The following is a 13,579-nucleotide window of genomic DNA, read 5'->3' on the forward strand; positions in this document are numbered from 1 at the left end:
GCCTGGTTCCATGAGCTGAACAGCCATGAGTGGCTAAAGGACATCTTCAATTAAGGCATCATCCAAAAGTGATCCAGCAAATGCCCTCCAAGGTGCTCTGAGATTTAACCCGAAGCAGAGCTGATCAGGAAATGTGTACATTACTCATTGAAACAAAAAGTGCTGAAGCAGCATTATACCACACTTTCACTCGTGACAGAGACTGTGCTAGGCACCTAAATATATTGCACAGGAACGGGTGTCTGTAAGTCACCAGCAATGTCACTGATGCTTCATCTATGCCCAAGCAAAACATACCAGAACTGAAATCTGAATGCACCTTGGTCCTATCGAAGTCAGTGTAAGTCCTTTGGGAGCATAATTCTACCTTCAAAGTCTTCCATTTCCGTCAATTTTTAATGAACTAGTTGGAAAACAGTTTCCTAAAGGAAACTCTTAAGAAACCTTGTGATTTACCTGTCCGCAGGCTCACTGCAGTGCCTGATGCTGTCCCCACTACTGATCACGGGACAGCGGTCCCTGACCGGCGTGCTGGGGTGGGGGACACACCTGTCTCCCCTGCACCGGCGGTACTGCCCTCCGACCACAACACATTTTCCTGTCAAAGCCTATCAGAGCCAAGAGAACGAAGGGGCGCCTGGTTCACTCCGGGGGGTGAGGGTGCGGGGGGCCCTGGGTGGCGGTGGGAGGGGTGTGCGGTGCGGCAGCGCCGGGCCGGGTGTGCGGGCGGGGGCGCGGTGCCCTTGGGGCCGGGGCCGGGCGGGCAGCGCTGCGCCCCGGCCCGCGGCGGCTCCGGGCCCAGGGGAGCCCTGAGGGCGGGGGCGGCACTCCGGGATCCCCGGCGCCGCGGCCGGCGGGGCGGTGGGGCGGCAGGGCCGGGCGGCCGCGCCATGGAGGCGCCGCTGCCATCCCTTCCCTTCTTCCCTTCTCTTCTTTCCCTTCCCCCGCATCATCCTTCTTCCTCCGCCGCGGCACCTCCTCCCCGCGCCGCTCCCGCCCGCCTCGCCTCGCCCTCTCCTCACCGGCCGAGGAGTGGATCTTGGAGGATTTCCGCCGCAGGGACATCTTCAGCGCGGCGTCCAGGCCGGCCCTGTTGGGCATGGTGCGGCCGGCCGGGGCGCGCTGGCCATGGGCCCCCCCGCACGCAGACGCCGCGCTGCGGCCGCCGGCACCGCCCGGGCTGCGGGGGCGGGCGAGGCGCTCAGCCCGGCCGGGCCCGAGCTGCCCTCCCGGGGAGCCGCTCACGGCCCCGTGCGCCGCTGCGAGCCATCGCCTGCGCTGCCAGCGGGTCAGGGCCTGGGTTTTCTGGGGGGTTTGAGGTGTCTCTATGGAAATGGTGTTTTACTCGACATTTTAGGCGCATAAAGCATCCCGAGAAAGCTCCCGCTGGGATCAGGGTCCCTAACCGGGCTTCTTTGTTCCGCTTACAAGGGCATCTTTCATCACTGTGGCGCGCTGCCAGCCTCATCACAAAAGATACAATTCCTTCTCAAAATGTCCAGTAAATCAAAGATTTTGAAAATAGAGGAAAGGTTAATCAATGTAGCACTTACAGCGCATTGCTTTTCTGTGCAAAACATTTGGAACCATGAGAATTTACCTAAGGACAGGCAAAGAAAGAATCTAACTCAATAGAAAAATAGAAGAAAAAATGGTAAGACAGCACCTCTCAATCTTCACAGATCTGGTCTTAACGAGGCATTACTAGCAGCAGTTGCTGCATCTTAAGGGGTTGCATTCTCTACCAGATGAGTTTCAAGGTAGAATGATTTAAATGAAGCAGAATCACCACAGGATGAGGATATCTTGAGTTTTGGGAAGATCTACTGCATAAGAAATAGTCCCCCATATCTTGAAGGTCTGTGACAAATGGCCCTAAGTCTGTATCTAAACCACTTGACCCTACAGAGTTGGCTACCACACATGATGGGCAGCTTGGGTGTTATTCCAAAGATCATAAGTAATGCTAAACCTCTGAATCTTGCTGTACTTTGGTGTCCTCACATATAGTATGGAAAGTGATACTTTCTAGCTACAACTTCACAAAATATTAGAAATATTGTTAACAAGCCACTTTGCACTTCCTAAACTCAAAATAATCCAGAGCTCTGGCATTTTACACTGACTGCACTGAATGCACCATAGCCCACTGGAGATGTGTGCTTTGAGACAGGACTGCGGCTGACAGATATTTGCCTGTGAGAAGCTTTTACTCCAGGATTTTATCACTCTGGGAGAAGTGGCCCAAGAGCTTTTGTGAATGAAATCATACAGTAAGGACAATGCTCAGTGCTGGCATTTCTGCATGTCTTTCCCATTTTAAGGCCGTGACATAGACCTGGTTATTTTCATGAACATAATTTTCTCCCTCAGTTCGCTCTTTCTCCTCTCCACAAATTACTTTCTTGTGGTCAGTATATTTGTATCAGAACGAATTATCTGGGAAACAGGAAATCACATTTATTATTAGACAAATTGAAGTCCACTTTGGGTTCGAGCTGTCAGTTCAAAGTCAAAGAAATTGCTCCTAAAAAAGGACCAAAAAATTAATGGCAACTCCTGGATTCATGTTTACTTTTTCATTAGCCCTCAGGTGAACTGTGTTTACAGTACACTGAAAGTATTGTGGACTGTCAGCTTGCGAGCCCATGTAGCAGCTGAGTACATTCATTCCTTCACATGCACTGCGCTTGCTTTCACCTCTGCACACTCAACGTTCTCAACGAATGCTCCAGCTAGAACACCATCTGCCTTGCAGATACAAGGGTACTCACTCACCTAAACTTGACTGCTTGAGTGCCTCAAGGAGATTTAATTACCCAGCCCACACTTAGCTCGACAAGCCTGAGCTGTATCCCCATGGAAGGCACTCCCATAGCATTTAATGACCAAACATTTAAATAAAGCTTACTGGCATGGAAGAAACAAAACACATCTTTGCCTCTGCTCAGAATGAGGGCCTCAGAGGAGACCCACCTGCAAAATCTGTCTCAAGTCACAAGCTGATATATTAATGCACTGCAGTCTAGTGGGACGCTGAGGGGAGAAAGTGGACTGCAAAAGTGTCCAAGGAAGCCAAGTGTGCAGGATAATCTCCGTAATTGAGAAAGAACCTGAGTCCTGCTCAGCAGGCTTAAGAGTGGGCCCCACAGGAAAACTAAGTGTGCAGTCCAGAGTAGTTGTGTTTGTGAAAACTCATGTTCATTAGTAACCAGCTGACAAAGCTGTGGGTTAGCCCTGAGCTTTGAGGAAAGAAACAGCTCATTCCGCTGTGCAGGACTCACCTTTGTCATTTTGTTATGCAATGCCTGTCTTTGTCATCGTGCTGATGTGCACTAAATTGTGTATTATCGGACCATGAGTCATGGCAGTATTATTCCCTGGGGTGTGTTGTAATGGCTCCATGGTTTGAATGATGTATCGAAAAAAAAGGAGTTGGTATTTTTCAAATTACAATGTGCTCACTTTTCTAGTATTTATAGCAATGTACTTTCAAAGAGCTCAGTATGCATAATAATTATTTCAATGTAATAAATAAAGCAAAGGCAGGAAGAATGGTCCTGTAGTTAATGTGCCAGACTGGGAGACAGGATATCTTTATTCTATTTTTGACTGTGCCAGATGCCGTCTGGGACCTTAGAGAGATTGTTAAGCCCAAATTTCCAAAAAGATGCATCCTCTACTACAGTTACTAATGTTATACACAGAGACTGGTTCTGGGGAAAAAGAAAAAAAAAAGAAAGAAACACACATTACTTAGAATTTATTAGTGCAGTGAAAAACGTAACAGTCTAATCAAAGGTGAGAGCTAATTATTACCAAAAAAAGGAAGAAAAAAAGAAAGAAATTAAAGAATGCTAGTACTACTTCTCAAAGAAAAAAAAACCAGAAATAATAAACATTTCAATTTTTTGTAGTCACACTCTTCCTGTCTGCCTTTTTTTTTTTTGTGTGATGCTTACCCTGCCCCTCTGAGACCTATGGTATACAGTGCTGACCATTGCAAGACAGTGGGTGCTGGGGCTGCAGCTGACCATCGGTGTCTTCCCAACAAATTCTTTGCTGAGAAAAGCAGAGAACTGTTATGGGGTTATTTTTGTGTGTTTTTTTTAATGCCTTCACACCTTGCTCATTATCTATTTGTCTACTGCTCTACTTTACATCCAATTGTATTATAAGGGATGCCATTTATGTATGGTACCTACCTTTTCTTTGTGTAATCTCTCAACTACCTTTGTCAACTTCCCAGGTCTGCACTGCTTTAGCTGACTGCTGATGAGGTCTTTGTAGCCCCAAGTTATCCAGTGCCAAGGCTGTGCTCCTTTTTTCATCATCATATGCCTCTTCTACAGTGTCCTGTGAGTCCACTCTCAGGGGACTCTGCTGTCATACCAGGTCTGTATTCCTCTACATATTATTATGTTATGCATCATTATGTTAGTTATAAATGGTGTTATACATCATTATGTTAGTTAAAAATGCCTCATTCTCCACAGCAGAACTTCTTGTCTCTCTCAATATAAAAGCCACAATGGCGCCATACAAAGTTAAACAAAAGTAAAAGGGTTAGACTTAGCTACCTTCCCGTTAGAGATATTGCTGTTGCAACTAAGTAAAAGAAAGCCACAGACAGGTCAATAAAAGTTCAGACAAAATGAGGCTTAGTCCTGAGACCTTGCAAAGTCAGTACAAAGGCCGTGGCCTCCTGCCAGCAGTGGTGGTATTAGGCTACAGGATGAGAGTAGTTGCATGCAAGTTTTGCTTGTCTAACTCTACTTGTCTTCAAAAAAGAAAAGAAAAAATATAGACTCTCTGGTCTTAAACCAAATCTTTGTGCTGTGGTGCTTTGCCCTTGTTTACATGCATAGGATCAGAATGAACATGATGCAGATAATATGCTGAGCTACAGGGGAAGTATCTGTCACTCATTGTGACATTTTTTAAAAGGTTAAATAAAAAAAGAAAAGTAAAAAATCCAGAACTTGCTGTTTCTAGATTGATAAAGTGTGCTTGGTATCACTGAAGTAAGTAAGTGGCATAACTTAAGGATCTTCTTTGCAGACACAGGTATCTATAGACAGATACAGGATGTGACCTTAAATATGTGAACATGTGTCAATGCATGCATGGCCTACCCATAATCTCTTAAAGGTGCTGGAGTCTCCTATACTTTATAAAGCAGAAGGGGCTCAACAATAACACTCCTCTTACAGTTAACCCACAGATTTAACTTGAAGGTGGAAAAAAAAAAATGATGAATTGCACATTCAATGGGAGCTTGGGGAGGGGTAGAGAAAGGGTAAACCATTACCTGTAAGTGAAATAGGGGGAAAAAGATAAAAAACTTGGAAATGGAGGCATTTTAATTGTTTACATGTCATTCAGGCTTTTCAGATTTTTTAATAATGACATATGTAGATAAAATTGCAGTGAATAGAATAATCATATTGATATGTTGGAAACTGAAATTTATACTCATTTTATAGCAGAAGGTGATCTGTGATTTGCCTGAAAATTACTGAAAGAATTAAAAATGCTGAGCCCATTCTATTTTGGCACAAGTGAAACTAAATAAAGAAAATAGTGAAACTAAATAAAGAAAAATAATGTATCTTTTCTAGTATACTCAAAACTAAGAACTTATTATAACAAGTTCTTCATACCTCCAAGTTAGTTCAGGAGACAAACATCAGCATTATTACATTTCCAGAATAACTACAAGTTTGTATGGTTTTAAAGATACAATCAAAATACAGTAATACAGTAAATTGGAACAAGTAATTTTTATTCCATGATAATGGTCTCAACAGAAAGAATTCATCAGGCTGGAAATTGATGGAAAGCTCTGTGTAGAACAACCCCTTACAAATGCTTTGCACAGGAAAGACATATGGTAGAGGAGACCATAGTTTTGATCTTAGCTTATATGGAGCCAAGTTAGCAATTAGCTAGTAATTAAGAAAAAAATGTATTCTTAAGCAAAGAAGAATAATACCAAAGAAATTAAAAGCTTAACAAAAAAAAAATCATAGAATCTGAAAATGGCTTGGGTTGGAAGGGGCCTTACAGATCATCTCATTCCAACCCCTTGCCATCAGCAGAGACATCTTCCATTAAACCAGGTTGCTCAAGCCTCATCCAACCTGGCCTTGAACACTTCCAGCGATGGAATATCCACAGCTTTTCTGGGAAACCTGTTCCAGTGCCTCACCAGCATCACAGTAAAGAATTTCTTCCTTATATCTAATCTAAATCTGTTCTCTGTCAGTTTGATGTCACTCCCCCTTGTCCTGGCACTCCATGCCCTTGTAACAAGTCCCTTCTCAGCTCTCTGGTCAGCCCCTTCAGGTACTGGAAGGTGATTTAAGATGTCCCTGGAGCCTTCTGTTCTCCAGGCTGAACAGCCCTCTCAGCCTGTCTTCATAGGAAACATTTAAGATGAGATTGATTTCCAGAATGTAAATAGTTCTCAAAATGCATGAGATGCATTTTCATTATTTTGATTCACTTCCCTGTCCCACAGCTAGGTTGCTGGCTAATGTGAGTCCAATATTCTCTGGCTTTCTAATCAATGAGATCAGTGCAAAGGGAATCCAAGGCAGGCATAAAATAGTGCCATACCGATTTGGTCCCACTCACTTTGTATAGTTGTAAACAAATGTAGAAAAGTAAAAGTTAGTCCTAAGGAGATGTTCTCAGAAAGACTGAAAAGAAGCTTGAGAGAATGGACACACTTGTTAAGGTAAATCATACTCTGGAGCACATGTGTAAATATTCTGGAATATGTTTTGAACCAGCTGCTATGTCCAAGGCACCTTATGACTGGAAATAATGGAGTTTGGTATACAGTTTATCTGTGAGTTGGATTTTGCTTTAAATTCTTTAATACCAGAAACAAGTAGTGTTGTGTATGACACATAGCAAGTAAAAAAAAAAAAAAAAAAAAAAAATTAAACCCACTGAAATACCATTTAGTATAACAGAAATGGAGAGGGACTTTTTACAAGAGCATGTAGAGACAGGGGGAATGTATTAGGAGGAAATTCTTTGCTGTGAAGGTGGTGAGGCACTGGAACAGGTTTCCCAGAGAAGTTGTGGATGCCCCATCCCTGGATATAATCAGGGCCAGGTTGGATAGGGCTCTGAGCAACCAGGTCTAGTGGAAGGTGTCCTTGCCCATGGCAGGAGCGTTGGATTTAAGGCCCTTTCCCACACAAAGCGTTCTATGATTCTGTGATTCTATGGTATTACACACCCTAGAGACCAGCACCCACACCTCTGCTTGATTGTAGTGTTTTGGCAGACTAGGATAAAAGGGACGCTGGCCTCTGCCCTACTGCTGTTCAGGAAACACGTCCAGCTCGTGCCCTGCTAACTGAGGTTTCTTCCTTTGCTGGGAGCCGTTCCTGCAGGCTGGAAATCTGCTTCTTGGACACCGGTTTCCAGAGACGCAGTGTCATCATCCCCATTTCCCCAGGGCGGAGGAGGCAGAAGGAGCGGCGGTGGCTGCCGTCGGGGCACCCGGAGAAGCAGTGCTCCGGCGGGCTGTCCGGCCGAGCGCAGGCTGCCGATGTCTGTGCCCCGGGGAGCGCCGTGCTCGCCACACGGGAGCCGCTCCAGCACCTCGGAGAGCTCCCGGGGCCGGGCCGCGCCCGCCGGCGCCGCCTCCCCCGTCCCGGAGGGGCCGCAATTCCAGCGGCAGGCACTGCTCCTGGCAGCTGGCTCTCCGGGCGTTGCTTCAAATCGAGCTCCTTCGTTTTGTTTCGGAACTGGCATGGGTTTAAGCTCGCATTAGTATCTCCACGCCCGGAGAAGGAAAGACCACGGTTGCAATGTCCAAGGAGCTTCTGCCCTGCCCTCCCAGGAGGGAGCACGAAGGGAAACTGGTTTTCCCCCAATCCTGGGTTTTTTCCTCCCTCTTAGGGGAAGCTGGGGCGTGTCCCCCATGGTCTCCCGAGTTCACTGTTCACTCTGAGTCCCAGAAACGCTGACTTTAATTGTACCCCCGCTCCCTGCTCAGGCTGCTCTATCATCTGAGAAATACTCATGAGGTCTCAGCCTTGACAAGCTGCACCTGGACTAAGCCCCTCTCCAGCTTATCAGAAACACTGTCTGTTCCCAGGAAATAGTGTTGTCTAGTGAGCATTTGTTTTTTAACAAGTGGCCTTGGGAACTTAATTTTTCTTGTCTGAATAACAACTCAAATGGAATAATATTTCTGTTGACGAACCTTCAAAAAAAGTTACCAACTCAAATTGTGGCCAGTATGAAAAATAATTATGACTAAACCAAATTTTCTTATAATCCTGTGGACAGTGGTCCAAAGTGAGATCCTTTTGAGCTCTCAGTTTCCAAAAGACAAGGGGATGATGTGTATGTCTCAAATACTGATGACCGGATGGCTGTGGAGCCAGACAAGGACTGTTTATAATAACAGACGAGAATTGTTGGTAATAACCAAGGACTATGGGTACTAGCACGCTGTGAAAAAGAACAAGTTTTGGCTGCAGAAGGGGGACCAGGTGGAGACAGGACAGCACTTTTCCATGAGAAAGAACTACAGCACAGTACAGTGTGATTGGCAGGATGTAGACATGGTCTGTAAGGTGAGATTGGGGGCTGGCTTTCCTCAGCGTTATTTCAAATCAACCACCAAAGACTCCTGAAACCCTCTGACCCATTACCAGAAAGGCCTAAAAGAACAGACTGCATGATAACTAATTAACATGGAAAACGAGAAACATGACTTTGGTGTGGAGAAGCATGTCAATAAAAAGGTACTCCCAAGCCCAGGTGGGGCCCCCAGAGCCCAGACATCTCATCAGCTGGACTGGCTCAACTGGATCACTGCTGATCAGCTGGATTGATACTGAAACAAGGACAGGCATCTTATAAACTGGATCGATGCTGGATCAAGGGCTGATAATGCCTTTTCATCTCTCTTTTCCTCTTTCTTTCCCTTTCTTTTTATCTTTTCCTTTTAAAAGTTCATCTTTCTCGTTTTAATTAACCTTTTTAATTTCCCTTTTCCCTTCATCCTACCCCTTTATCCAAAACCCAGCACTGTGTGCCTGTATAGCAGGTCTAGGACAAACATACCAATTTCCACATCAAGTGTGTAATTTGCTGATAAAAACTGTGGACTCTGGGACTTTTTTTGCTCCTTTCAACCAATGAGCATTTTCAAAGATGAATTGCTCCCTTCACCTGAAAGGGAGGGTTGTCACATGGTGTCCTATTGCCGGTCACCTTCCCCTTCAGAGGCAGGTCTGTGCTCCCAGACACAACGCCAAGCCACCACTTGCTCCTTGTTGTCTGGCGCCCTCTCCTGCTGTGAGACTCTTCCTCCTGGAAGCCAAAGTTTCATCCAAATTCAGCTGGTCCAGGCAGCACACAGGGATGTGCCACGGCCTGCTCGGGGGGCCCTGTGCATGGGGCTCTGCACAGGCTCTTGCTCACAGTGTGCTTCTATCCAAAATAGTCCAGGTTATTCAAGTTGTTCTGCCTTCCCCAGTTCTACCACCATCACAGTGAGAAGGAATCTCGTCACAGTACTTCCTGGGGTTTTAGATCCCTCGAATTGTATTACAGTAATTTCATGATTATAAGCCGCACCATTTTGACTAAAATTTTGGTCCAAACCCAAAGTGCGGCTTATAATCAGATGTGTGGCTTATATATGGACAAAGAACAAAAAGTTGCTGTTTTAGTTTGGAGGACAGGTGTCTGCTGAGAAAGGCAGGAACTTCTCTTTGAAATTGAGAATGTAAACCCCCTCCCTCCAAATTATTATAACTCTGAAATCAAGGGGCTTTCAGGCAAAAATATGGGAATTAGGAATAACAGTTCTTTTCTAGGAAAATTTAAATAGAAATACAGTACTACAAAGAAACAAACTCCAAATCCTGACAAAGTCAGAGTACAACCTGACTCTGTCAGGCAGGGTGTTGGTAGCAGTCCCATTAAATGCTGGCTGCATCCTCCTGCAGTAACAGATGTGATTCAGTTGAAGCAGTGTTCCTGCAGAAGGTGCAGTTTCCCTCCAGAGGTCCAGTGGTGATGTGGAGAAATCCATTTTCCTCTGGAGTCCAGTGTCCCAAAACCTCTGTTTTTGTCTTAGTAAGAAATGTTGGGCTCCTCCCCCTGGCTAGAGCAACTTCCAATGGGGTGAAGTAATTTTATCAGTCACACAGTGGGACTCAGTGGGCCACTAGCAGAAAATGACTCACTGGAGGAAGGATGGGTTGTGAAAAGATAAAGAACAATGCCCCACCTGGTTTCAATGGATGGCCCATTAGCAGAATATCTCCTGCGGAGATAAGGATCACTGCCCCCACCCTCAACAGATGGTGATAGAATAGATACCTTTTATCACACTCTGTATTGTAATGTGCAGCTTATAATCAGGTGCGGCTTATGTATGGACAAAGAACGAAAAGTTGCTGGCACCTGGAAGTGCGGCTTATAATCGTAAAATTACTGTACTCACATCTCACAGCCTAGCTCATAAAAGGAGCTATAACTTGGTTCATGTCAGAGCACAGTGGATGCAGGGGAATAATGAGTGACTGAAATCAGCTGGGCAGCCAGAATCAGTTTGAGATTCACATAACAAGAAAAAAATTGGAGCCTAGACTTGGAGATACCTTAAAATGTAGGGGGTAGAGGGCTAAATTTTAGAGACCTTTTGATGAAATAATATGATTCTTTACTTTCACTATGTATATTCAAGTTAACTGCTACACATTATGCAGGTTAACTACAGAGTATGTTCATATACATACTGGCAGTTCCTACTCTTTCAGTGTTTATATGTATGCTGATGAAATTGAACAAATGGAATAAGGCGTATGCAAAATGTGTTTAAGAATACAATTTAAAAAATTGTACCAGTAGCCAAAGTGCTCTATTCATGCATTACTCACTCAGAAAAGGGCAAGACCTCTGTATTAAAATAGCAACATGATGTGCTTTCCTGGGCACGCATGCCTGAAGGTAAAGAGTGAGCCATTATTAATGTAGCTCAAATGTGTGTGAACTGCAAAAATAGTTCACAGGCTAGGTATGTCAGATGCTCAGTACTGTAGAAACAGTGCTGTGCAAGGAAATATATCACAATGGAACTGGCCAAGTTGAAGTCTTAATATTACTGATGAGATGGAAAGGTTCAACATAAAATTCAAGTGCTTCTCTTGGCAGTACAAGCAATATAATTTATCTGCTCCACTTTACTCAGGTCAAGAACCCAAAAAAATGCCTGAAGTTCAGCCTCCAAATGGACTGCCTAAAATAATGGGACAAAGTGATCCTACATATCCCATTTTAGCTGTTCAACCTGTAAAAAGAAAATCAAACTGTATTTGTTTTGTTTAAGTGTGTATATGTTTCATTTTTGCACTTCAGGCAATTTACATTACACTAAAGATAAATTTGGTGCTGGGATAAACACCTTCTGGAATAAGTGTGAATTCCAAGGAGCAATGTGCACTGAGTATCTGGTGAACCTGCTCCAGATCTCTTTCAGACTAGTCAAAGTCTAGTGTAAACCCAAGGGGAAAAAAAAAAAGAAATGGGAGAAATTTTGCTGTGAGGTACCTTGTCTGTCCAAAAGGTGGGCTAACCTCATTCCCACTGTAAATATGAGCAGGTTGAGGGAAGTCTGCAGTGTGCTGGGCAGTGCTTGCCTGTTGTTGATACTTTCTACATGCAGCCTGAAATCAGATTAGCTGCACAGGATCTCACGAGAGCTAATTATATTTTTAATTTAAAAGACTCATCTCTGAGTGCTCCACTGGCAGCATGGCCGTGTCTTTTGTTCTGCATGCTGCTCTGACCATGGGTATGCACCGCTTCAGTTATACCATGATACATGACTGGATAACAATAATCCTGAGCTTTCTGACATCTGCCCCCTCTCTCCTTGAAATCCTTTAGACTGCACTGATAAATGGTCAGTGCATTCAAAAGGAGAATCAGGTCTCAAAGCCTCATCAGGAACTGGTAAATCCTACAGCCCACAATCAAATTAATGTGTCTCTTTTCAGAGGTGAATATTGAAAGAAAGGAAGCTGGCAAGAATATGTACTATTTTTTTGTGAAACAATAATCCAGAGATCTTCTGGACTCTTTGTCTGAAGAAGATCCCACCTGTCTCTTTTTCTGAACAGGTGGTCTGTAGCAGACAGCTACCACAACAGTGACCATGCTGGTCTGCCTGCTACTCGTGACCTGGCTCTCAGCTGGCTCCTCATCCACCCTGAGACAGAGCTCATGCATTCCTGCTGCTCTTGCCTCAAAGGCAGCTCCTCCCCATCGCTGTCTTTCCTAAAGAGCCTCTATCCATCCATTGCAGCATTCCAGCTGTGTGAGCTATCCCACCAGGTCTCTGTGATCCTGATGAGATCATAGCCTTTGAACTGCAACCAGACCTGACTCCTCCTGCTTCTTCCCCAAGCTTTCTGCACTTGAGATGCTGATTTCTGAAAATAAAGAAGAAGTATCTGCCCCACCATACTGGCCTGTAGGGCCTGCTTTATTTGTGTGAACACACCTGGAATGAGTCCACTGCAACTCTTTTCCGTTAAGAGGTTTCTCCTGCCCACATCACCTTGCACACTGTGATTACCAACTTGGTCCACCATACCCTCACACAGTTCCAGGATGTCCAGCCCCACCCCACACCATTCCTAGTTGGCCTGGTGGTCAGGTTGGTTTGCCTCTGACCAGTCACTTGATAACTGCACAGGGTTACATCAGCAGGAGCTTGGGCATAGGGAAGTAGCATCTGCTTTTAAAAGCAGAAAAGTTATTTCCCATCAAGGCAAAAAGCATGAAGTGGCAGGACAGAACCTGCTATCATTTACTGTTTCCTTTTGTATTTCCAAATTTGCACATATTGCTAATTGTTGTTGCTTGGCAACACAGGAATCTACTTCACTGATAGCATCACACATATAAGAGAAATGGAAAAACCTATTAATTCAGCCTGATATTTCTCCAAATCTTTGCAGGTGTCATGTTTAAGGCAGCTCTCTAGGTCATTTGCCACATTAAGGCCTTCTATAGGCTCTGGATTAGTGCTACCAGTTGAACTCCATTTAATATTTCATTTTAAATCAACTCATTTGTAAAAACTCTGCCCATATTTTTATTTCCATATACAGTAATTTCATGACTATAAGGCGCACCCTTTTGACTAAAAGTTTCCCTCGAACCCGGAAGTGCGCCTTATAGTCCGGTGCGCCTTATCTGATGTACAAAGTCGCGAAATTTGCCAAACCAGAAGTGTGAGCTGTGAGGGGAGCCGGAAGTGCCACAGTAGCCGGCTGGGGGCGGGCCCGGAGGCCCGCGGCACTGCCCCTGCTGGGTGGAGGCGGGCTAGGGGGCCTGCGGCACCGCCCTTCCCGGGTCCAGGCAGTCCCAGGAGGCCATGGCTGCTGGGTGAATGCGGGCTAGGGGGCCCTCAGCACCCACCTTCCCGTGTCCAGGCAGTCCCGGGGGCCCATGGCCGCCGGGTCCAGGGGGGCCTGGTGGCTCGCAGCACCGCCCCTGCCGGGTGGAGGCGGGCCCAGGGGCCAAT

At 45.2% G+C, this 13,579-nt stretch overlaps 2 protein-coding genes across 8 annotated transcripts in view; one reads left to right on the top strand and one right to left on the bottom strand.

Annotated features, from left to right (window-relative positions):
• ATP8A2 (ATPase phospholipid transporting 8A2) overlaps positions 1-1,136 on the bottom strand; it is a 338,953-nt gene extending 337,817 nt beyond the window's left edge. The window contains exon 1 of one of the 2 annotated variants that reach the window (XM_033051234.1): positions 1,023-1,136. In XM_033051234.1, the coding sequence (XP_032907125.1) occupies positions 1,023-1,101 (79 nt within the window). In that variant the 5' untranslated portion in view covers positions 1,102-1,136. The remainder of the gene's footprint in view (positions 1-1,022) is intronic. The other variant, XM_033051235.1, reaches the window with a different exon arrangement.
• LOC116992072 lies at positions 238-8,407 on the top strand. 6 transcript variants are annotated; one of them, XR_004416997.1, is made up of 3 exons: positions 238-340; positions 4,250-4,395; positions 7,293-8,407. XR_004416997.1 is itself a non-coding variant. In XM_033051238.1 (3 exons), the coding sequence occupies exons 1-3, from the start codon at positions 279-281 to the stop codon at positions 7,793-7,795; spliced, it is 645 nt and encodes a 214-aa protein (XP_032907129.1). In that variant the 5' UTR covers positions 238-278; the 3' UTR covers positions 7,796-8,407. The 6 variants fall into 6 exon arrangements, 2 of the variants coding, with proteins under 2 accessions (XP_032907129.1, XP_032907130.1); XM_033051238.1 differs by lacking the exon at positions 4,250-4,395 and adding an exon at positions 467-654 and having other exon boundaries at positions 7,401-8,407; XM_033051239.1 differs by lacking the exon at positions 4,250-4,395 and adding an exon at positions 467-654 and having other exon boundaries at positions 7,413-8,407.
• The last annotated feature ends 5,172 nt before the right edge of the window (positions 8,408-13,579 follow it).

Source organism: Catharus ustulatus, chromosome 2, assembly GCF_009819885.2.
Source record: "Catharus ustulatus isolate bCatUst1 chromosome 2, bCatUst1.pri.v2, whole genome shotgun sequence".
Classification (NCBI taxonomy): domain Eukaryota; kingdom Metazoa; phylum Chordata; class Aves; order Passeriformes; family Turdidae; genus Catharus; species Catharus ustulatus.

Coding starts and splice junctions, on each gene's coding strand:
- LOC116992072 (XM_033051238.1), top strand. CDS start 279: ATGCCCAAGCAAAACATACCAGAACTGAAATCTGAATGCACCTTGGTC. Junction 341..466: donor TTGGTCCTATCGAAGTCAGT/GTAAGTCCTTTG, acceptor ACCTGTCCGCAG/GCTCACTGCAGTGCCTGATG. Junction 655..7,400: donor CGCCTGGTTCACTCCGGGGG/GTGAGGGTGCGG, acceptor CTTTGCTGGGAG/CCGTTCCTGCAGGCTGGAAA.